Source organism: Macrotis lagotis, chromosome 1 (genome assembly GCF_037893015.1).
Source record: "Macrotis lagotis isolate mMagLag1 chromosome 1, bilby.v1.9.chrom.fasta, whole genome shotgun sequence".
In the NCBI taxonomy this organism is placed as follows: Eukaryota; Metazoa; Chordata; class Mammalia; order Peramelemorphia; family Peramelidae; genus Macrotis; species Macrotis lagotis.
In genome coordinates, this window is record NC_133658.1 from 228,219,979 (window position 1) to 228,244,892 (window position 24,914).

The 24,914-nt window shown below is 38.9% G+C and overlaps 1 protein-coding gene across 1 annotated transcript; it reads left to right on the forward strand.

Annotated features, from left to right (window-relative positions):
* The first annotated feature begins 865 nt into the window (after positions 1-865).
* ATMIN (ATM interactor) lies at positions 866-13,245 on the forward strand. The gene is made up of 4 exons (XM_074209733.1): positions 866-1,443; positions 6,180-6,305; positions 7,153-7,352; positions 9,448-13,245. The coding sequence occupies exons 1-4, from the start codon at positions 1,072-1,074 to the stop codon at positions 11,234-11,236; spliced, it is 2,487 nt and encodes an 828-aa protein (XP_074065834.1). The 5' UTR covers positions 866-1,071; the 3' UTR covers positions 11,237-13,245.
* The last annotated feature ends 11,669 nt before the right edge of the window (positions 13,246-24,914 follow it).

Sequence of the window (24,914 nt, forward strand, 5' to 3'; positions counted from 1 at the left end):
TAAAAAGTGATTTTTCGCTTTTATTTTTTGATATCACTGTTTCCTCCCCCATCCCATCCTTTCCTGTATGGAATAAATTTATGCACACAAAACAAATCAACACATCGGCTATATCTGAAAATATTTGTCTCATTTTGCACTTAAAATCTACCACTTTCTGTTGAGATGGAAGATATGGTTTGATCATTAGTCCTTTAAAGACAGCATTGATCATAGTTTTGATCAGAATGCTTAAGTCTGAAGTGTTTATTGTGACAGTTTTGCGCATTGTTCACCCAGTGTTGCTCACTTCATTAGTCCATAGAAATCCTTCCCAAGTTTTCCTTTTCCTTTTTGGTACCTTTTGCAAAAGCAACGGGGTCGAGTCTTCCCCAAGGCCACACAGCTAATAAGTGTCTGAGGCTGAAATTTGAACTCAGGTCCTCCCAACTCTAGGGCTGGTGCTCTATCCCGTGGGGCACCTATCTGCCCTCATGCCAGAGTTTTTCTAAGTTTTCACATCCATTTCTTACTCCGAGTAACATCCCATTCCATTCCTGTAGTAGTTTTTCAGCCATTGCATAACTGATCGGCACTTTGCTCCTAGTCACTACAGAATGGTGCTAAAATATTCTTGTGTCCGAGCCCTTTCCTTCTGTGTCTTAGGGTGGCCCCCCCTTTCAGAGTCCGAAATGACTGCCTGGGGCAGTGAGTCCGGCCGGTCCGTGGCAAGTGCGGGAGCTAGGCCCCGCCGGACTAGTGAGGCGGGCAGGAGCCGTACGGGAAACGGCCGGCCTCGCCCCCTCCTAGGAACGAGGGCCCCCAGGTAACGGCGGGCTCCTTCAGGAAAAGGTGATGACCTCGGAAGGAGAAGGGCGCCTTCGGGGGCGGGGCTGGAAGGGAGGCCGAAGGACGGAGTCCCGCCCCCTCTCCCGCCTTCCCCGAGGGGCTCCGGGAGGGGGCGGGAACGTGCGTGGGGACGTCCTCCAGGCGCGCTCGTTGGTTGGCCGAGGCGGCGGGCCCCCCCGCCCCTCTCGGAAGTCGCCGGGAGAGGGGCGGCCCCGGCGGGGCTGGCCGGCCGCGGAGGTAAACATGGCGGCCCCGGGCGCAGCGGCGCCGTCCGCCGCCTTGACCCCGGCGCCCCCGCCGCCGCCGCCGGCTGCCCCCGCAGATCCGGCCGCGGCCCGGGCCGGCCGGGGAGACGCCGCCGCCTACGCCGCCTCGGGCCGGTGGGGACTGGAAACGGGCTCGGGGGGCGGCCGGGCCAGGGCGGCCGCGGGAAGGCGGCAGCCCCGCGCCGCGACCCCCGGCGCGACTCCCGCGGGCGAGCTGATCCGGCCGTCCGTGTCGGAGCTGTCGCGGGCCGTGCGCACCAACATCCTGTGCACGGTGCGCGGCTGCGGCAAGATCCTGCCCAACGGGCCGGCGCTCAACATGCACCTGGTGAAGAGCCACCGCCTGCAGGTGAGGCCCGGCCCCCGCCCCCTGCGCGCCCGCCGGCCCTGCCCGCGGCGGTGCTCGCCCCCACGCGGACCCCGGGCCGGACCCTGGCGCCCCTCCCCCCGCCCGACCTCCGGGCACCGCGCGGGGCAGCAGCCCGAGCCGGAGTCCCCCAGGCCGCTTCTCCCTTGTGGGAGGGGGAGGGCCGGGCTCGGGGCCGCGGCTTTGGGGCGGCCCCTGCGCCCCAGGAGTTGGGGGAACGGGGAGAGGCCACACGCAGCGTCGGCTGGAGGAGCCCAGTGCCGGGAGAGCCGCCCGGAGAGGCGGGCTGCCACCCGGGGACAGGCTCGTGCCAGGAGCAGCCACGCGGGGTGCCCGGTGCCCGGTGGGGTGGAAGCGCCCTGGAAGGAAGGGGGCCAGGCGCTCCGGGGTCCCGGCCGGCCAGGACCAGGATGAGAACCAGAGAGCTTTTCCGCTGAAAGAGGGGGAAAGTGTTCTCAGAGAGCACTTGGAGTTCGGTTAAAACCTGCCGTAGTCTAGTCTGCCCCGTTTTCTTTAACCGACTTCCATTAACACCCCATCGCCAAAGACTCAGGTCATTTGATTCTTGGATTACTCCAGCGCATCTTTGTGCTGCAATTTACGTGTGAGGCAGTGTGAATGCATGAAAACAACGTTTATTAAGCGCTGACTTCTTTATGTTTGGCACAGTGCTGATGAGGGGGGAAAAAAACAGGCAAATTAAATAGTCCTTGGCTTCCAGAAGCTTAATTCTAATGGGGAAGACTGCTTACAAGGAGGAACTAGAGGTAAACATGGGGGAGTGAAGGGGTCAGGGATGTGAGCAAAGCAGCACAGTTTGGGGGATCCCTGTGGTGGGAGTAAGAAGGCCACCTAACTTGGAAATGAAGAGATAATCATAATTTCACAACATGTTAAAGGTTTTTCATATTTTATTTTTTTAGAATTTCATGTAAAGAGTTTTCAACATTCATTTTTGGGAACATTTTGGATTCTGAATTCTTCTCCTTCCTTTCCTTCCCTCCCCCCTCCCCAACCAATCTGATATAGCCTGTACATGTACAATCATATCAAACTTATCTCCATATTAATCATAGAATGTTGTTTTACAAAACTTTCTTAATAACACCCCTGTGAGATAGATGATATAATTTTGTTTTTAAAGGAAATGAAGTAGCTTTCCTACATTCACACAGGTAGTAAATGACTTATGTTTATTGTTACTCTTGACTCCAGGTTTTCTGGTTTTATAAGTGTTGTGTTCTTCCCATTATGCTAGGCTGTGCCATTTTTATAGAGATAGGTTGGTGTTCTCTCTCTCACCCCCTTTCCCTCCCTCCCTACCCCCTCTTCTCTCTCTCTCTCTTTCTCAGATATATTTACCCATTTTTCAAAAATTTCATTTTAAAAAATAAATATGAAATAAAGAAATGGAAGTGTCCAGTCATTAACAGCTTGTAAATTTTATTAATTTGGGGAAAATAAAATTTTTGAGTGTGTCATTTCGACTTAAATCTCATAATAATCTACCTTGGAGTTCCAGGTCTTAACTACTTTGGGAGGCTGCCTTTAAACTGGGTATCTTTTAGTTCCATTTCAGATCTGACTTTTCAGGCCCATTTTGTCTGCAAAAAGCCTGTGCAAATTTATCCAATTCTCTATTCTAAGTTAAATGAGCTTCCTTTAGTGGGAAGCAGAAACTACCTACTCTCAGTCTGCTTCCTAGGTGGGTGTAGGTAAAGGAAGTTCCTTTTGATCAGTCAAGAAGTATTTATCTACCTAATATATGCCTCCCACACTGTTTATAATAGGCCTGAACATGAGAAATTTTCTTGTTATTCAGTTTAAATTTCTTTTTTACACTTTTTGGAGTCCTGGTTATAAATTATTTTTTATTTACATATTACTCATTCAGTTAGTCATTGCCTAGCCAATGTGCTTATTTTATGCTATTCTTTCCTCATAAATATTCCTCCCCCCTTAAAAAAATGAGTCATTAATACTTTCCTTCTCCCACGACTGCAAGAGTTGGGTTTGTGTTACTTGCCTGTACTCAGTGTTTTTGGTCCATTTTTTTTTTTTTTTAGGTTTTTGCAAGGCAAATGGGGTTAAGTGGCTTGCCCAAGGCCACACAGCTAGGTAATTATTAAGTGTCTGAGACCGGATTTGAACCCAGGTACTCCTGACTCCAGGGCCAGTGCTTTATCCACTGTGACACCTAGCCGCCCCCTTGGTCCATTTTTTGTTTTTTTAAATTCTTCTCTATATTTCATACCCTATAAGAAAACTGGAAATCTAGCCAGGCTCAGCTTATCTACAGATGATTCCATGGAGATTGGAAGCTAGTGATTCAATGAACAATAGGCAAAAGTACCCTTTGCTTTGAGTGTTAAGCATTCTTTATTCATTCTGTTTGGGAGAAGAAGAGGAGGATGGATGATGCTTTGAGAAGCTGTAAGCTTCCTTGTATTTTAAAAAGTGGTTTATGGGTGCTTAAATTAAATTGCAGCTAGACTTTTCAGAAAGAATTTGCCAGATAAACAAAGATAGGAAGCTTCCAGGTTATTTGGAGCAAAGACTGTTTTAAAATTTATAGTAAAAATTAAAAGAATGAAATACTCCTTTTTAGGAACTTCTAAATAGAAATAATAAAACATGATTTCCCTATGGCCATATGACCTCTTTTGCATTCAGTCTTCTCTGGCTCACTTTTCATTTTTGGTTGTCGTTTTTCTTTTGTAATATACAAATGACTATTGAAACTGCAAAAGACCTTCGATATAATAAATTTTGAGTTGAAAGGGCCCTCTGAAGCCTTTTAGTCCAACATCTCATTTCCTAAATGTGGATGGGTCTTACCTGACATTATATAAAGTAGAGCCAAAATTCACATCCAGGGCCTCTGACTGAAATTCCAGCACTTTTCTCCCTGTATCAAATAATTAGTTCAGTGTCCTCATTTTATAGGGAACCCAGAGATCAAGAATAACTTCTCTAAAATCATAATAAAAACTAAGAGCTCTAGCTGGAACTCAAGACTAAGTCTTCTGTCTCTAAATCCAGAACTCTTTCTGTTTGCAGCATAGTTCTCAAATGCATTTCTTAATATATTTATTTCTTTCCCAGTATCCTAATTCTCAAATGCTAATTTTTATGACAATCATATACCATTTATTAGAAATAGCTCGGAAACATGGTCTCATTTCCAGGTATAGTTTGTGTTCATAACATAACAGAAAATCTTACAAATGCACTGTCATTCATGCAAAGGATCTATGAGATACATGCGCCTTCTAAGGTGCAAACTAAGTCATATTTTCCTAACCTCTTTAGTGCCAGGCACATCTTCTCCAAAAGCTCTCTCCCATCCAAACCTTGGACTTAGTATCTATGAGGCAACCATAGTCAAAGAAAAGAGAAAAAGTCTCTAACAGGTATTTGTTTCTTTTCCGTTGTGTCTGACTCTGTGATCCCATTTGATGATTCCTTGGCAAAAATACTTGAATGGCATTTCCTCTTCCAATATTACAGATGAGGATGAAACAAAGAGGGTTAAATGACTTGCCCAGGGTCACACAGCTAGTAAGTGTCTGAGACCAGATTTAAACTTGGGTCTTCTAGGCCCAGCACTCTATCATTGCACCACCTAGCTGCTCCCTGAATTCTAGGAACCTGAATTGACAAGGAGGAGAATAGAAATGGTACTCTTCTAAAGGAGGAGGCAAGCAATGCTGTATAACTAGTGTTTGAAGGTTAAGGCAATAAAACAGCAATGTGATCTGAGTTAGTGTGAATGACCTGTGGCCAAGCAGGCATGTTATAGGTTTGGGTCAAACTGAACATTTGAACAGACTGGGTCTGTTTATTCCTTGTCTCACCATCCTTCAGTCTCCTCACACGAACATACTCATCATTATATACTACATTAGAAATACATACATACATACATTTATGTTGAGACTATTGGAGATTAAAAACGTGAAAAAATAAAATATTAAAAGTCCATGGATTATTGAGTCTATAGGTGAGATATGAAGAAAAAAGTCAGTGGAGAGTAATTGAAACCCTCAGGTGCTAGTGTATGATGTAAATTGTTGGAGCAAATTTTTTTCTTTTGAGAAATTCAATGATAAGAGGTTTTCTCAAAAAACATTGTTTATTTTAGATGAATTTTTGTGGATAATTTTGACCCAGTAATCAGATTAACTGGCAGATTTTGGAAAACAAATTAGCAATAGCAGTAGTGTTATATTTTAGCATAGGTGGAAATGGGCCTATACTTATGAAAGCTCTGGGTTTGTATGTCACCTCCAAAACTTCTTAGCTGGTGGCAAGTCACTTAACTTTCAGAGTCTTAGTGCTTTCTTTTATAAGTAGGTAAAATAATACCTGTAGAAAATAAGTAATAGTTATTTTAGAGATCAAATTAGATATGGTATGGAAACCATGTGCAAGATTTAAATTGCTCTAAAATGTCGAATATTATCAGAGTTCTTATCATGGCAATGTGCGTAGGTATAAGGGGTACCCTGAAATAGAAGACAGGTCCTGCCCTCAGATAAGTTAATGTTTATTTGGAGAGATTATCTGCACAAACCTGAACATTCAGTTAAGTGCCTTTAAAGGAGGGGAGGATCTGGGACTGGTATAGGGCAAACCAGAGACACTAAAAAGAGAGGTGAAAAGGGTGGAATTAAAAATGATAAGATAATTTAAATATAAAATTGCATCTTTTACAGGATGGAATAATAAATCCAACAGTAAGAAAGGACTTGACGTCAACACCAAAATTTTATTGCTGCCCTATTAAAGGATGCCCTAGAGGTCCTGACAGACCATTTTCACAATTTTCTCTTGTAAAACAGGTATTTTAACTTTTTTAAAACTATTTTTCCTGAAAGGAAGAATTATAAATGTTAATAAGAATGTAATGTGTTTCTTTTATCAAAAACTAACAATAAACTAAGACATTATATAGGAGAAATTGTTAGAATGCAAGAGGCAGCATCCCAATCAAGAAGGTGCAGGTATTTGAAAAAATGTTTTGGGGAATATTTTCAGGTTTGGGGACTTAAATAGAGAAGTAATGGTATAAAATGGGATGGGAAGAGGAGGATATTTTGAAAGATGAAAAGTAAGACAAGATGGCAGGGGTGAGGTGAATGCCAGCTTAGGATCTATCTGTGTCGCATAGAATATGTAATGTGAGCAGGCTTATGTCCTAGATCATAGGGACATCTTAGAGGAGATATCTTAGAGGATGGGGATATAGTACCATTTAAAAAGTGCCCAGAGAAGTTATCTTTAGAGGAAAGAGGGATGGGAGTGATAAGACAGGATGAAGGATCACATTTAAAATCTTACAGCTTTAGTCCTAGAAACAGTAGTAGGTATCAGTAACTTTTTCTTCTCCCCTTTCTCCTCTTTCCCTGCTCTTCACCCCCTATCTTCCACAAATATACAGGGTGTCTCAAAAGCCTTAGAATAGTTTTCAGCTATTAAAGCTTTATACTACACTTTTGAGACATTGTATAAATAAAGTGATAGAGTGGAGAAAGGCAAGTGGTGAATTATGATTTATGGGCCTTTCCTAAATCCTGCCTCTGTTTGACTACTTATGTTTTTCCACATCCAAAATCATGCTTCATATCATTATTTAATGTTTTCTTTTAAAATTGACCAGTTATTTTAAATTTTTCTTCCATGTTTTAGCACTTTATGAAAATGCATGCTGAAAAGAAACATAAATGTGATAAATGCAGCAACTCTTATGGTACTGAATGGGACTTAAAACGGCATGCAGAGGATTGTGGCAAGACTTTCCAGTGCACATGTGGCTGCCCATATGCCAGCAGAACAGCATTGCAGTCACATATTTATCGAACCGGCCATGAGATCCCTGCAGAGCACAGGTATGAGGAAATGAGGGATGACAGATCTGTGGACTCAGTGGACAGATTCAAGCTCTTCTTTCCTAGAGAACTGGTTATTCCTGGGGAATTGATTGAAGAAGAGACAAATTTGAAACTAGGTAGAGAGGAGTTTCTCTTTGGTTTCTTTCTGCCAACTACCTTCAGGGTCCTTGTTGTTTATAGATTGAACGATTTATACTAAATCCAGAAGTTATAGGGGTAAAAGATGTTACAGTGTAGATTGGTAAGTTATTTTAGTATGTTTACCTAGTTACTTATATTGCAGTATTATATAATTTAGAGATGAAAAGTATTTCATTACATGGCTAGGTAGATAAGAGTCCTGGACATGGAATGAGCAAGACTTAGTTCAGATTTTGCCTCATGCACACTAGCTTTTCAGCCATGTGTTTTTCAGCTTTCTAAGCCTCAGGCAGTTCTCTAAAACTTACTACAAGAAGTCTCCACACTCATAATATCACACATAGCTTTCACTATGTTTATGTCTGATGGAACCATTCCCTCTTTGTATATTATGTTTTCTCTTTCTTCTCACCGCAGCAAGACCAGCCCTTTAGGAGATCTATCAGAAGGGATTCATTCAGTCATTCAGGCAATAACCATTTTTTGAGGGTCTGCTATTTGACCAAGCTCTGGGATACAAAGATAAGATAGAGAGTCCTAGTCCACAAAGAGTTTTGTTATCCTGGAGGGGGGGTATGAGGGGGGGGGGATACAGCATATTTTTCTGGTAAACACAGGATCTATAGATAGAATAAATTCACTTTTTGGGGAGAGGCACTCAACAGAATCTGGAAAGATCTCTTCAAGTTTTTGGCATTAAAAAAACTGAGCCTTAAAAGGAGCCTGCATATTCTGAGACTGGTCAGAAAGTCTTAGTCTGGGCAAAGACAGGAAGGTGGGATGTGGAATGTTAGCAATGGAGATCAGTAAGTCAGCATATTTGTCTAGGGGGAATGAATGAGGGGGAGTAATAGGTAATGCATTTAGAGAGAGAGATGGAAGCCAAGTTAATGGCTTTTAAAGCTAAATAGAGGAATGTGTAGTTTATTCTAAACCAGTGAAGTTTCTTGAGCAGAGGAGTAACATGGTTAACATCTGTATTTTAGGACTCAATTTTGGCAGCCATATGAAAGAAATTGGAAACAGGAAAGACTCTATAAGTAGATCAATTAAAAGGCAACTTCACTAAATAAAAGAAGGCCTGAATTATAGTGGTTGTGGTCTGAGCAGATATAGATAGAAGAGATTTTGGGGGAGGTGGTCTATCTTGATAATACTTGGCATTGGGTTGGATATACGAATAAATAAAAATGAACTGCTAAAAATGATCCCTAGGTTCCTGAAAACTTGAATGACAAGAAAGATGCTGATTTCTTTTCCCACTCCTCCCCCCCTTTCCTATAGAAAGAGGGAAGTTAGGAGGAGGAGGACTGGGTTCAAGGCAAGATGATGAATTATATTTTTGTTTATGTAAATTTTGAGATGCCTATGTGATTTCCAGGTGGAAATGTTAAACAGGTAGTTGGAAACATGGAAGGTAGAGTTCAAGAATGAGATGCATATATAGATAAAGAAGTCATCTTCATAGAGATGATCACTGAAGCTCTGAGAACTCCTGAAATCCCTGGAGTGTATAGAAAGAGAAGAGAGTCAGAACTGAACCATGGGCTATGCTCACACAAATAGAGGAAGACATGAGTGATGCATCTGAGAGAAGACCAAGAAGGATTTATCCAATGGGTACAGTTAGAAAAGAACAAACAGTTTCATGAAAACTTATGGAAGACAGTAGAGGGTGATCAGCAGTGTCAGATGCTTTAGAAACATCAAGAAAGATGAAGGCTGAGAAATAATCACTTTATAGCAATAAAGAAATTATCGTTGTCTTTGGAGAAGACAGTGGAATGGTAGGGGCAGCAGACAAATTGCAAGGGCTTAGGAAGTGAGTGAGATTTAAGAAAGTGGAGGCAGGGAATATGGATAGCCTTTCTTAGGAGTTTGATGTAAGCAAAATAGACAAATATTGTGTGAATTTTAGAATAATTTTTAAAAATTCTATTAATGTTTTTAGGGACCCACCTGGTAAGAAAAGGAAAATGGAAAATTCTCTGCATAATCAGCAGTTGTCTGATAAGACACTTGAATCGCTGATTAACAAACCAACTACTAGAAAAGACACTCAAGACCTGGAAACTTCAGAGATAAAGCTGGTGGCTTCTTTTGAAGATTCTTGTAACTCTAATGCCAGAAAGCAAACCCTTACACCTCCAAGATACCCTCAGAAGTTACTTTTGCCAAAGCCCAAAGTGGCTTTGGTTAAGCTTCCTGTTATGCAGTTTTCACATTTGCCTGTCTTTGTGCCTGCAACAGACTCATCCGTCCAGCCTGTGGTGGTTGGTGTTGATAATCAAGGTTCTGTCCCAAGCACTGTTCATCTACTTCCTTTGTCAATAGGAACTTTGATACTAGGATTGGATTCTGAGGGTTTCTCACTTAAAGAAAGCTCACCACTTTCAAAAATAGTCAATCCTGTTGCTGTTGAGCCTATTAGTACAGGTGTACAAGTGAATTTGAGCAAAAATCCAACTAGTGCTTTACAAGAATTAGGAAATGTGTGTCAAAAGAATAAAATTTCTTCCATCAATGTACAAACAGATGTATCTTATACTTCACAAACTCTAATGTCACCTTCACCATGGGCCCCTCCTGATTCCTCTGTATCTGCTTGTTCTCAAACAGATTTAACATTTGGCTCTCAAGTTTCTCTTCCTATCAGTGTTCAGACTCAAACATTTTTACCCACTTCTAAGGTAACCTCATCTATAGCTGCACAGACAGATACTTTTACTCATGCTTGTCTCCAGCCATGTGGAATCTCTAGAGAAACTCAGACAAGTGGAATCCCAAGTTCAGTTGATGCCACAATGTCAGTGAATAATGATATTTTTGAGAATGTCCATGCATACAATGTTTCTACCCCAAACATCGCAAACAATAGTTTAGTCCCTACCCCTGTATCTCACAGTTTGTTACCTCAGGATGGCTATAAGAATTTGAGTCAGGATGGTATAAAATCTCCACCTGTTATGAACTTCAGCACACAAAATAATATACTCCCATCACAAAACATGACTGATAACCAAACTCAGACAATAGATTTGTTAAGTGATCTGGAAAACATACTCTCTGGTAGTCTGCCCAGCCAAACTTTGGATAGCCGAAGTCTTCTGTCTGACAGTAATACAGGGGCTGAGGCTCAGCTGTCATCTGGGTCAACCCAGAACCCAGGAATTGATTTTGACATTGAAGAGTTTTTTTCAGCTTCAAATATTCAAACTCAAACAGAAGAGAGTGACCTTAGCAACATAAACACTGAACCAGTCTTGGAATCTCTGGATATAGAAACCCAAACAGACTTCTTACTGGCAGACAGCACCACTCAGTCATACAATTGTAAGGGGAATTCCAACTTCCTAGGACTGGAAATGTTTGATACCCAAACACAGACAGATTTAAACTTCTTCTTGGATACTAGTCCTCATCTGCCTTTAGCAAATATTCTGAAGCACTCTAGCTTTTCCGTGAGTACTGATTCATCTGACACAGAAACTCAAACTGAAGGACTCTCTGCTGATAAAAATATACCTGGCTTGGAAAAAGTCCAGTTGAATAGTACAGAAACTCAAACCATGAACAGTGGTTTTGAAACTCTTGGGAATTTGTTCTTTACCAGCAACGAAACTCAAACTGCAATGGATGACTTTCTTTTGGCTGATTTGGCCTGGAATACAATGGAATCTCAGTTCAGTTCTGTGGAAACACAGACATGTGCTGAACTGTGTTCTGTGTCAAACTTCTAAGACACAAGTGTGTGGGGGAAAATATTTGGAAACTTTGAGGTGAGAAACAAAGAATAGAGGACAACCATCTGTGTTGAATGTATCTTATGCAGTCCTTTAGCAGTTTCCTCTAGTCTTTGTAAACATAAAACTGGTATGTGTTTTATAAAGTGTTAATGTCTATAAATTATTATTTGTTAGTTGCTCATTGTTACTACTTAATTGATAACAATATAGCTATTATAGTTCTTGTATTTTCCTTTACACATTGAAAATTTGCATACAGCTATTTCATTGAAACCAAGTTTACCTGCTTCTGGACTATAGCCTATTTTTGTTATGTTTTCAAAAGATTTTGGTCTTTAAGTATAGGAAGTGCTTTACGGGGTGTGTGGGGGGGAGAAACTAAATATTTTGGGGTTTTTTGCACTTAAAACTTTTGAAGGTTGACTCAAAATTCTTGTTGGTTCTTGAAGCTAGTATTTGGGGTGGACAGATGCTTTCTAATCCCTAGCCTAGGAGGCTGTGTCAAGACTTATGGTAACAACAGCCACCTTTTGGGGAGGGGGGATTTGGGAAACCTCACCCATCTGTTTTATAACTTATGGAATTAAAAAAAAGTAGCCATGTTTTAGTCTTTACTTATTAAAATTATTACTGTACAAAATATGTAGTGATTTCTCTGTGAGCTACTACTTAGGTGTCCAGTACTTTTAAAATGACAATCGCTACTTTTCCACAAGGAATTTTCCTATAACTAACAATGCTCTTTAAAGGAAAATGATAAAAAGTGATGTTAGTTGGGTTGAAAGTAATTGTCACCTAACAAAATCAAGAGTAAAACTGTGAAATCATTTATTCATCCAGATTGGAATTTTTCATTAATAATCTCACTTTGATTCTCTTAAGTATCATAGACTGAGTAGTGCTCAAGGGCTACTTCCCAAAGCAAATGAAACAGATCTGAATTTTGTCTCTTGATGTTAAGGAATCCTGCCCTGCTTAAAAAAAAATCTCAAAATCTTTTTTACTCCTTGGCTAAATCAGGGCAAAGGTACAATCTGTTTCTTTTTAAATTGCCCCAATTTTTATGTCTTCATCAGTGGCCAACATCTCTCTTTTAATGAAATGTTCTGGTGAGGGAATAATACTTGTGCCTTGGGGTTGGATAGTCTAGAGTAAATTTAATCTAAATACAATTTTTATTTTGTTTTGGGTTTTTTTAAAGCAAGAATACAAAATAGTATCGTCCTACTATAAATGTGAAAAGAAAAGCTTTATGGCTTTAATAAGGAGGGCATCATCTGTCTTATATAGAAGAGAGATGATTTTAGAATATTGCTGATATTTTTCTTTGGTTTCATAAAATGTTAGTCATGTTTGAGGAGATTATTTTGACAGGCACATTTTTAAGTTTACAAAACAATTTTATGGTCCTCCTATTTGACATGCTAATGCTGATAGCAGACAAGGGATTAAGAAAACATACCAAATCTCAGAAGGAACTACTGACGGTTATGTAAAATAAAATTGTACTATTATTTTAAATGTCTGATAGAGACCATAATATAATGATTTTAGGAGGTTTTAGTAATGATCAATAATTTCCCCATCTCAAGAAGTGTGGTAGATGATAGAAAAGAACTGTAATTTGGTCATAATGGATAAAAATCTGAATTTCAAAACCTAAGCATTTAAAGCCTTAACTTAGCAATTTCGTGTGTTCTTAGGATTGTCATTGCCTTAATGTTTAAACTCTCTTGGCAGAGGAGCAGTGCATGTTTGTTTATGCCTTGTGTAAGTACCTTATGTTGTGATCCATGGCTTGAAGAAACACTTTGTTTCTATGATAATGGATTTTTTCCCTTAATTCAGTAAGTAGATATTTGTAGGAAAGATAAGCATGTGCAAATGAAATTAACAAATGAGGCTTGTTTCAAAAGCATTTCTCTAATTATCTGATTATTCAAAAATTAAATAAAGCTTATCATAAAATTTAAAATTCAGTGATTAAAGAGAAGTCAAAGTCATTTACATTGTATTGTTGAGAGTTCTTTAAGGTATTGCCTCACTCAAACTTGGCTGGTCTTAAATCTAAACTTTTTACAAAAAGCTCATTTCCTATTAGGATCCTGCTTTCAACTTTTGTTTGACCACGAAAAGAAACATGCCAAGAATTTTACTAGCAGAGAGAAATGCTAAGTAATACCTGTACCATTGGTAAAAATTTCACTTTAGATCTAGATGAAAATAAATTTTATTAAGCAAAAAATTTAAAATTTCATGAAGTTGTTGGAAAACAACCAACTGATTCAAAGAATACTTTGCTTGACATAAATTCTCAAATGTGAATCTTTATAAAAAAATGTACACCACTTTTGTAGAAGTATGATTGGAATAGGAACTAAGATTTGGAGGGCTAGAAGATGTTTAACTACTTTTGACATGCCATTATTCATTTGATGTCATGGTCTTAAATTACAAGGGACAACAATTAGTCACCCTTTCAATAAAAGGTTGTGGTTCTAGGATAACCATTCATTCTATTTATGTCTCCATTTCTCCTGCATAAGATAAAGATCATTTAAAAAGGAATGTATCTTAATGATGCACTTTTAGAACTTTGTGATAGGCATGGTGGCTTTGTCAGTTCTTGTGAGGCTGGTAGATTGTTTGAATTCTGGGATTCTGAGCTTCAGTGGGCTAAGCCAACTGGATTTTCATACAAAGCTCTGCACATATATGATGAGCCCCTGGGGAATGATGGGTCACTAGCTGCCTAAAGAGTAGCAAACCAGCCCAGGTCTGAAAAGCAGCAGCCTAAAACTTGTGTTAATCAAAACTGGATCAGACTGGTGAGTGGCTATTGTATTTCTAGATTGTGTTAGCCTGGTTTGTGGTTTTTTTTTAATTATCCCAGTGCTTTTTTTCTTTATCAAATAAGGATTTTTTTGTGTATTTTTTTGTTTTGACCTAAAAATCTGATCTAAAAGATGTGAGATGGACTAAGTTATGTAACTCAGTAGTTTAATTATATTTTTACCATCATCAGTAAATCTTCCTACTTTGAGAAACTCTGTTAAAAAGAATTTCAGTTTTGCCAGCATATTAGTAATACCTGGTACAAATACTTAGCAATCCCATCATTTGGCACATACCTCAAGGAAATCAATGTCAGATTGACATAAAGAACCCCGTATTGTAATAAAATATCCCTAGCTTTTTTTTTGCTATTGCAAAAAACTAGAAAAAAACTTAAATTCTCATCAGTTGGGGGAATCAGGGAAAGATCATTACACTGTAAGAAATGACAAATGTGAAGCATTTAGAGAAACCTGCAAAGACCAATGAAGTCAAGGAATGTGAAGGAAGTTGCATCAAGAAAGGATGCATGCAAACTACCCTTATGTAAACAAAAATAAATAAGCGTTGAACACAGATTAAATGCAATGAATAATATCAACCCTAGAGAACAGGATAAAATGCAGAAACATTCCAAAAGGTGAGGGAATGATGGATGCAGACTGTTATTCATAATGTTATTCATAATGTCAGATATGATGGTTTTGTTGGTTGGTTTTATTTGTCTTAAGAGAGCATTCTGTAGCAAAGACGATCAAGAAATGATGAATGTAAATATAAGGCTTCAAAAATAATTTTAAATGTTAAAAATACCTGGTTCAGATGGAAAATTTTAAATTTCTGGAAAACATTGGAGTGGAAGAAGGGAGGATGAATAATAGAAATTTGTTTAGATCCTTCAGGAAGATTGTGATCAACATAAAGATCTTGTAAGCAGAAGGCAGAAAATCATTGCTGGGCAATGATTTGAAAGTATTCAGTTAATGAACTCAATTATACAGTATAGTTTTATTTATTTTGTATAGCTAGAGACTCCCTTGTAACTAAAGCAAAACAGATAGGACTTTATATACTTGCTAGCCGTGGCAGATCCATTAACATAACCAAATTGTGAAATCTTAAGTTAAAGTACATTTTTAATCGTTTGAATGGGGGGGGGGGTGTCATGAATTGAAGATAATGTTAGCCATAGTCAAATTCTGGGGAAAAGGTCATTTTATTTAGTCCCTTCAGTGGAGACATTGAAATCATGCTTAACAAGTTTGAGTGTTGCCTTTCAATCTAATTGTAATATACAAAGCATGCACATAGAAATTTTATTTGCCAGTGCTTGTGAAACTAAAATTCTTGCAGAATCATTGCTAAAGCCTGCCTCATCATAACCTCTCTTTGTTGTGGGGTTTTTTGGTTTTTGTTTTTTTTTGGGGGGTTTTTTTTTTAGATTTTTCAAGGCAATGGGGTTATAAGTGGCTTGCCCAAGGCCACATGGCTAGGTAATCATTAAGTATCTGAGGTCGAGGGGCGGCTAGGTGGTGTAGTGGATAAAGCACCGGCCCTGGAGTCAGGAGTACCTGGGTTCAAATCCGGTCTCAGACACTTAATAATTACCTAGCTGTGTGGCCTTGGGCAAGCCACTTAACCCTGTTTGCCTTGCAAAAAAACCTAAAAAATAAAGTATCTGAGGTCGGATTTGAACCCAGGTACTCCTGACTCCAAAGGCCAGTGTTCTATTCACTGTGCTACCTAGCCACCCCAGTTGTGTTCTAAAGTTATTTGAAGATATGTAATACAAAGCTAAAAGCAAATCTAAAGCAAATAGCATCAGATTTCTATTTTCATCTTTGAAGCACTTCCATAGTAATTCATTTTATTCTCTTTGGCCCACATTGTGGAGAGGCTTCCCAGTGTCTCCAGCAGTGACTTGGGTCAAATACCTGAGACTGTGCTAATGAAAGTGATAATACTCCTACCCATTCATCAATCTTGATTCAATCTCTTCAATCTCTCTCTCTCTCTCTCTCTCTCTCTCTCTCTCTCTCTCTCTCTCTCTCTCTCTCTCTCTCTCTCCCTCCCTCCCTCCCTCCCTCCCTCCCTCCCTCTCTGAATCTCTGATAGCTGCCATCTAACTTTCACATCCTAGATTTATGATTTCATTTTAAAATTTATAGACTAGAAATAAATCTGAAATTTATCCTCCAAATTGCATGTTCCTTTTCTGCTGATTCTAATTAATATTGTTATGACTTCAGAAAATTTGGAACCCATACTTGAAAGAACAAAAATTAGTTGTTCAATGAATCTAAATCAACTTGCTTCATTCGTTTAACTTCTAAATCATCTTTTAACTCAATTCTCCCATTAAAAAATATCTACCTCCTGAGAAAAATTGAAACTTCACACATATAGACCTCATTAAACAACTTAAACATTGCAGAAGGTATAACTGGAATGATTCAGACTACAAATTCTTGTACTTGGAAATCCTTGATTATATTTAGGAGTTAATTTAAGAGTTATAATCTGTTTTGAAATTTTTCAGATTTCTAATATATTTTTCTTACTATGAAAAGCTCAATTCAGAAATAAGTCCATTTCCCTCCATGGGTCTTATTTTCTTCATCTTTAAATAATATACATAAAATGAAGGGATTTCCTAGGCTATTCTAGTTTTAATTCCTATGATTAAAACAAGAAATCACGGGCACAGTTACCAATCTTTGCAGAGTGGTAGTAAATTCTAAGAATACCTTTGACATCAAATGCTTTGATCTAAAATAAGTAGTATCATGGGATCCTTTTCATTTTTCAGGAAATAAAAAAGCAAAAGAAGCTAAGCTTTGCTGAAGCAGAGCCCAATTCTTCATTTGTATTGAAGATAAAAAAAATATGAAAATTAGACAATTACCATTATAAAAGGGAATTGCTGGTTTTAATTTTCATCTAAACACAAGTGAAAAGAAACAAGATCTGTAACATTTCTGATTATTTTATTCTGTCCTACACAATAACTATAACTTAATTTTACTAGAAGAAAGTGCTCGGTTCCTATGTGATTATAGGCCTTCCAGGTTGAAAAAAAGGAATGAGGGATATTAAGACAGTTTTTATTATATTTTCAAGTTGCATACCTAGTAAAGCAAAAAGAATCCCAGTGTTTTTTTAATGAACAGAAGAAAGATCAATTTGCTTCTCTGTTCAAGAACCTTCATTGACTCCCTATTGCTCCTAGCTTAAATACAAATTATATATGTACCAACTTGACATTTAAGCCTTTTAACCATTTAGCTCCAGTCTTCTTTTCCAGTCTTAACTATACATTATCCCCATGCACTTTTTCTTCTGACCTAATAACCCTACTTGCTGATGATCTTTCAAGTTGGAATTTTATCTCTTACCTCTCTGCTTTGCATAGGCTTTCCCTTGCCTCTGCCTCAGTCTCTCTGGATTGCTTCAAGTTCAACTGACAGGCACCATAGGCTGTGATACATAAGCCAAACTGACTGACTGAAGTCTGAATATATGGAGATAATTTAAGCCTTGCAGATCTCACAAGAAAAACAACAAAAGTCCTGATTATATTACTGGGGAAAATAAAAGAAAATGCCCTGAAGCTTTGAAAACTGTAAAATGCTAATTGAATCCAAAGAGCATTGGCAGAGAAAAACTCTCAAATTCGATACTTCAAGGCATGTGTAATTATATTTTAGAATTTCAGAGCCAATCAACAAATGTTGCAACCAACTAGGAGAAAGACCAGCATTATCCAGCATCCATGAGAAAATAGAAGAGACTGGAACATAGCAAAGGAGCTTGAGATGTATACCAAAAAGACATAGAAGAGTCTAAATCAATTTAAAAAATTAACCTTCAGCAAAAAGCGCTAGAAATATTCCTCAAAAGAAACTATACTTTTGCCAACATTCCAAACAAGAAATCAGAAAGACATTTAAATAATACAACTATCAAAAAAGATTAAGCAATGAAATGTATTCTTTCATGTTTCTAGGCTATTATTAGTTTTAAAAAAATAAATTGGATTGAAGGATAAAAGAAAATATAAATGAATCTTCACTGAGGATTCTAAGCTTTAAGGGGAATTTAAATCAGGAGAAAGGAGGAAAAGCCAAATTGATATTCTATAGATTAAATTCTGTACTCTATAAGTAAGTGAATTGATGAATAGAAAGTATGATCTTCAAGTACAGGACTCAGATGAAGCATAGAGAAGGTGGATGGGAAGGGCTAATTATGAGGGATTTAATGATGTTGAACTGCTTGTATTCCTGCAAGGGAAGATGATACTGATAAGTCATACGAACCACCTCATTTATTAGGGTAGTTAGGAGCATATATAGACATCACAGGAGGGAGTTGAATTTGTAAGTATAATATATTAAAAAATGAAGTTGAGATGGGGACGGAGCCAAGATGGCGACAAGAAGGGATCCAGTCTTAGGAGCTCTCTGATAAAACTTGAAACTAAGGACTCTAACTAAACTTTTGAGAGATAGAACCCACAAAGGGACCCAGTGAGGCAGTTCTCCTATTCAAGGTAACCTGGAAAAGAGCAGAAAGGCTCTGCTCCCTGCTGTGGAGGGGCGGCCGCCGGCCAGAGGGGTGGCCCACCAGAGCGAAAAAACATCAGCCTCCCGGAGGCAGCCTCAGGGCGCTGGGAGCCCCGGCTCTCAGCAGTGGGGGAGTCTCCTGAGCTATACCCTGGGGAGCACTGGGCACAAAGTGGGGAAACAGCAGGGGACCTCTGCCAGAGCAAGCATGTGGAGCCCAGCCCTCAGGGCACACAGTGAGCAGCTTGGTCTTTCGGCAGCCCAGATCCAGAAACAGAAGCAGGCAGAGCCGGTAAGCAGGAGCCCCCAGGGCATGAACCCATTGAGCTGAGGGAGGGGAGTGAAGAGAGACTGACCAACTCTGTCCTCTGCCCCTGGAACAGGACTCTGGGGTTCTGACCACATTCAGATCCTGATCCCAGTCTAGGCACCCCCATTGAACAGCAGGGCCCACCCCTACCTCAGCCAGGTAGCAGAGGGAGGCACTTATGGTCATTCACAGACCAGGAGGGAGGACAGAGCCTCACAACACTGAGGCCCTTGTGGGAGTGTCCCAAAAGCTCACGAAGCACCCCAAAACCAGGCCCAGGCTGGGAAAATGAGCAAGCTGAGAAACAAGAGGAAGACCATTGAGAAATATTTTGCAAATGAGCCCAAGAAGGATCAAAATACTCAGCCTGAAGATGAGAAAGCACAAGCTCCTGTATCCAAAGACTCCCAAGAAAAACAGAAATTGGGCTCATGCTATGACAGAGCTCAAAAAAGACTTTGAAAATCAAATGAGGGAGTTGGAAGAAAAACTGGGAAAAGAAAGGAGAGAGATGCAGGAAAAACATGAAAATGAAGTCAGCAGCTTAGTCAAGGAAATCCAAAAAAATGCTGAAGAAAATAAGCATGCTAAAAACCAGCTTAGGTCAAATGGATTAAACAGTTCAAAAAAGTTATTGAGGAGAAGAATGCTTTAAAAAGCAAAATTGGCCAGATGGAAAAAGAGATAAGAAAACTCTCTGAGGAGAACAAATCCTTCAGACAAAGAATAGAATTCAGGGAGATTGATGAATTTAGCAGAAATCAAGAATCAATACTTCAAAACCAAAAAAATGAAAAATTAGAAGAAAATGTGAAATATCTCATTGAAAAAAAACAACTGATAAGGAAAACAGACTTAGGAAAGATAATTTAAAAATTACTGGAATACCTGAAAGTCATGATCAGGAAAAGAGCCTTGACATCATTTTCAAAGAATTATTACAGGAAAATTGCCCTGATATTCTAGAAGCAGAGGGCAAAATAGAAATGGAGAGAATCCACCAATCCTCCCGAGAAAGAGATCCCAAAAAACCAACCCCTAGGAATATTATAGCCAAGTTCCAGAACTCCCAAGTCAAAGAGAAAATATTACAAGCAGCCAGAAGGACACAGTTCAAATATCGTGGAACTGCAGTGAGGATCACACAGGATTTAGCAGCAAATACATTGGAAGCTCATAGGGCTTGGAATATAATATACCGGAAGGCAAAAGAGCTTAGAATGCAGCCAAGAATGAACTACCCAGCAAGGCTGAATGTCCTCTTCCAGGGAAAAAGATGGACTTTCAGTGAACTAGGGGAATTTCAGATGTTCCTTTTGGAATGGCCAGAGCTGAACAGAAGGTTTGATCTTCAGATACAGGACTCAGGTGAAGCATAGAGAGTGGAGGAGAAGGGGAAAATATGAGGGACTTAATGATGATGAACTACATGTATTCCTGCATAGAAAAATGACACTGATAATACTCATATGAACCTTCTCAGTTAATAGAGCAGGTAGAGGGAGCTTTTGTAGTTGAAGCACAGGAGAAAGCTGAATTTGAAGATAAAATATGGTGTAAAAATGGAGTCAATAGAAAAAAAGGGAAATGTAATGGGAGAAAGAAAAAGGAGAGGGGGAATAGACCAAGATATTTCATATAGTAAGATTTTTTTTTATTACAATGAGCTATTGCAATGATATGGAAGGGGGGAGGCAAGGGGGAATGAGGGAACCTTTGCTCTTATCAGAGGTGACTAGGAGAGGAAGCAGCATATATACTCAATGGGGTATATGCATCTGGAGTAAGAAGGAGTGGGGAGCAGGGGGAAGGGGTGGGGATGTAAATGAGGAGAGGATGGACCATGGTGGGAGAGTGGTCAGATATAACACATTTTCTTTTTTACTTCTTGCAAGGGGCTGGGATTGGAAGGCCTACCCAGGACCATAGGGCCAGGTGGATTCTGGGCCTAAGGGGTGGTATGTGGGCTCAGGGCTTCTTGGCCTCAGGACAAGGGATATGTCTGCTGCGCCACTCAGCGACCCTACTGCAGAGTCAGAGTGAAAGGAGAGAGAAAATATAGTACATGGTAGTGGATAAATAAGAAAGGAGGGAGTTGTGATCAGCAATGGCAACGTTGGAAAAATATGGAAACAACTTTTGTGATGGACTTACCATAAAGAATGTGATCCACTCATGACAGAGTTGTTGGTGTTGGAATAAAGACTGGAGCACATTTTTTATTATTATTATTTGGGGAGGGTGCAGGGCAAATGGGGCTGGGTGGCCTGCCTGGGGCCACATAGCAGGGTGATCATTGGGTGTCTGGGGCCGGATTTGGACCCAGATGCTCCTGGCTCAAGGGCCAATGCTCTGTCTGGCACCCAGCCACCCCTACTATGATTACTATTTTATTTTATTTTGGGTCTTTTTTTCCCTCTTTTTGATTTTTGCAGGGCAGTGAGGATCCGGTGGCATGCATGTCACATGGCTGGGTGATTGATTGTTGGGTCTACGGAGCTGGATGTGGGCTCAGGTGCTCGTGGCTCCAGGGCTGGTGCTTCATCCATTGTGCCACCTGGCCATACCTACAATTATTACTATTTTTTTTAATTTTAATTTTTTTTCTCTCCCCTTTACTTTTTCGCCCAAACAAGTCTCTATATTCATGGTGGGAGGGGTATTTTGTTTACTCTTAAACAAGAATATTTTATTAATGTAAAAAAAATTTGTACAAAATGAGAATAAAAAAAATTAAATGGAGTTAATGGGGGAGAAAGGAACATACTGGGAGAAAGGGAAAGGAGAAGTAAAATGGGGCAAGTTTTTCCATATAAAAAGAGTCAAGGAAATGCTTTTACAATTGAGTGTAAGGGGGGGAAAGGGCAGGGGAATGAGTGAACTTTCACTTTCATTGGAAGTGGCTCAGAAGGAAATAACATACATCACTCAAATGGATATAGAAATCTATCTTACCCTAGAGGAAAATAGAGAGGAAAAGGATGGGAGAAATGGGATGGGGCGTAGAGGAGGGGCAGTAGGTGATAGAAGAAAGGGAATATCTTGGGAGAGGAAAGTCAGGTACAACACCCTTTTTTTTTTATTTTGAATTTTACTATTTTTTCCCCTAATCTTGCTTCCCTCCCCCCACCTCCCCACAGAAGGCAGTCTGTTAGTCTTTACATTGTTTCCATGCTATACATTGAGCTAAGTTGAATGTGATGAGAGAGAAGTCATATACTTAAGGGAAAAAAACAACATATAAGAGCAAAATTACATAATAAGATAACATTTTGTTTTGTTTTGTTTTTAATGAAAGATAATATTCTTTGCTCTTTGCTCAAACTCCACAATTATTTCTCTGGATACAGATGGTATTCTCCATCGCAGATATCCCAAAATTGGATACAATACACTTTTGAGGAGAGAGAGGGTTTTGTTTGTTTTTGTCCTTCATTCTTGAAGAAGACTATGACATCAGGGAGGTGATGCCATAACAAGCCAATGAATTGGATTTGAGTAAGGGGGAGCTGTGCTAAAGTTCCCAGTCTCACTTTCTCCTCCAGAACCGTCTAGGTTCAGTGGCCAGATATGAACCTGGATGTGGGGCAATAAGTTAAATGACTTGCCCTAAGTCACATGGCTAGTTAGTATCAAGCATCTGAGGCCGAATTTGAGCTCCTTCCCTCCTGCCTCCAGGGTCAGCGCTCTGTCCGTTGCTCTACCTAGCTGCCCAAGTGACAGCATGAAAGGAGAGAGAAAATAGAGTAAATGGGAGGGGGGAATAGGATGGAGGGAAATACAGTTAGCAATATCAACTGGGGGAAATAATATTCAAGCAATTTCTCTGATGAATTTATGGTAAGGAATGCAATCCATCCCAAAGGAGCTGATGGTGTCTGAACAGAGACTGAAACACACTTTTTTTCCCTCACTTTATTTTTCATGAGGTTTTTCTATCTTTGTGTGTGTGTGTGGGGATTATGTTTACTTTTACAACATGACTATTGTAGTAATGTGTTTCATGGCTACACATTTTTAACCTACACCAGATAATTTGCCTTCTCAGTGTGAGGAGTGGGGAGGGAGGGAAGGAAATAAATTGAAACTCAAGGTTTTGGAAGCAAATTCTGAGACTTTCTTTTGCATGTAGCTGAGTTAAAAAAAAATCTAAATAAATAAATAAAACTACTTAACAATATTGATAAATCCTTAGCTAAGGTGATTCTAAAGAAAATTAAATTACCAAAATAAAAATTAATAATGTTGATTTATGATGAACAGAGATGGGGGCGGCTAGGTGGCGCAGTGGATAAAGCACTGTCCCTGGAGTCAGGAGTACCTGGGTTCAAATCTGGTCTCAAACACTTAATAATTACCTAGCTGTATGGCTTTGGGCAAGCCACTTAACCCCATTTGCCTTGCAAAAACCTAAAAAATAAAAAAAATCTGAACAGAGAAGAAATAAATTAGCCAGACCTACTCAGCATATTTAAACACTTGCAAAAGTAAGAATTCAAAGAAAATAATTGATACTTCAAATTACATAAAATACTCAAAACTAATATGAAATAAAGATCTTATAATTTCAGTAATAACAAATGTAAATACCTTACTTAATATGACCAAATTGAATATATAGTAGAGTTGGCAAGGATAGCTTGGCATTAGGAAAACAACTAACAATTGATCCTATTAGAAATAAATTACTCAAATTCATGATTTTATCAATGGATTCAGAGAAAACTTTAATAAAATGCAGTACTCACTTATAAAAAACAAAACTAAAAAACAATACCTAAATGATATTAGAGCAGAAGGATTATTCCATTTTATCATTCAAGATGATAAAAGTATCTAAAACCGAGACATAGCATCATTTACAATGGAAAAATACTAGATGGTTTCTTAATAAATAGAAACTGACCTTGTCCCCACTATTATTTGCATTGTTCTGGAAGTACTAGCAATAAGACAATAAATTAAAAAGCATAAACATCTATAACAAGGAGGTTAAATTGTCCTATTTGCAGATAATATAGTGGCTTGGAAAACAGTATAGAATTAACAAAAAAATGAAAAGCTTTAGTAAAATAATGGGATGAAATAAATCCATAAAAATGATCAGTATTTTTATCAATAAATCCTGGAAGAAATGATGAGAACATCTCTTTCCAAATAACAAAATGCAAAAAACCCATGTCAGTACATTCTGGTAGTCAACACATAACTACTTTTTTACAAAAATTAAGAAAGAAATAATTGGGGAGATATTTATTATTAATACGTGCCATGGCAATATATGAAAATATTATTTAAATTAATTTAGAGATTTACTCCTGTAGCAATCAAAATTGCCTATAATTAGTACTTAGCTAAATGATTTTTACATTGGATCACACTGATTTACTTTATTGAGCAAGACGAAATAAAATTCATTTGGAGAAACAAAAAAAAATCTCAGAATTATTTGAGAAAAGTGAATAAGCTAAACTATTCATGGATGCCATTTGACTCAGAGATTCTACATGGGATATATACTTCAAGGTAGGAGGAGACAGAACATCTCTATAAATTATCAAAATATTCCTTGTAGTACTTTTTTGTGGAAGTAAAGAACAGCAGATGCTAATGGGAGGGATGGCTAAACAAATGATGATATATGGACATAATATTATTGAACTGTAAGAAATGATAATTATGAGGAATTTAGAGAAACAAGGGAAGGGCTCTATAAATTGATGTAGACATGAAAAAGTCATGAAAATAATTTATACAATGAAAACAAATTATACAATTTATATAACCATATGGGTGAAAAGAGAATAAAGTGAAGTTGAATAATATGGAGCTACAATAATCAATTTGGGTCATAGAGAAGAGAAGAGATGCTTTTGTTGAGAGCTAAAATTCTGTTTCTAGCCATCACATCACCCAAGTCTCCCTTTTGGTTGCAATATTTTTCCCCAACACTTAAAAAAAT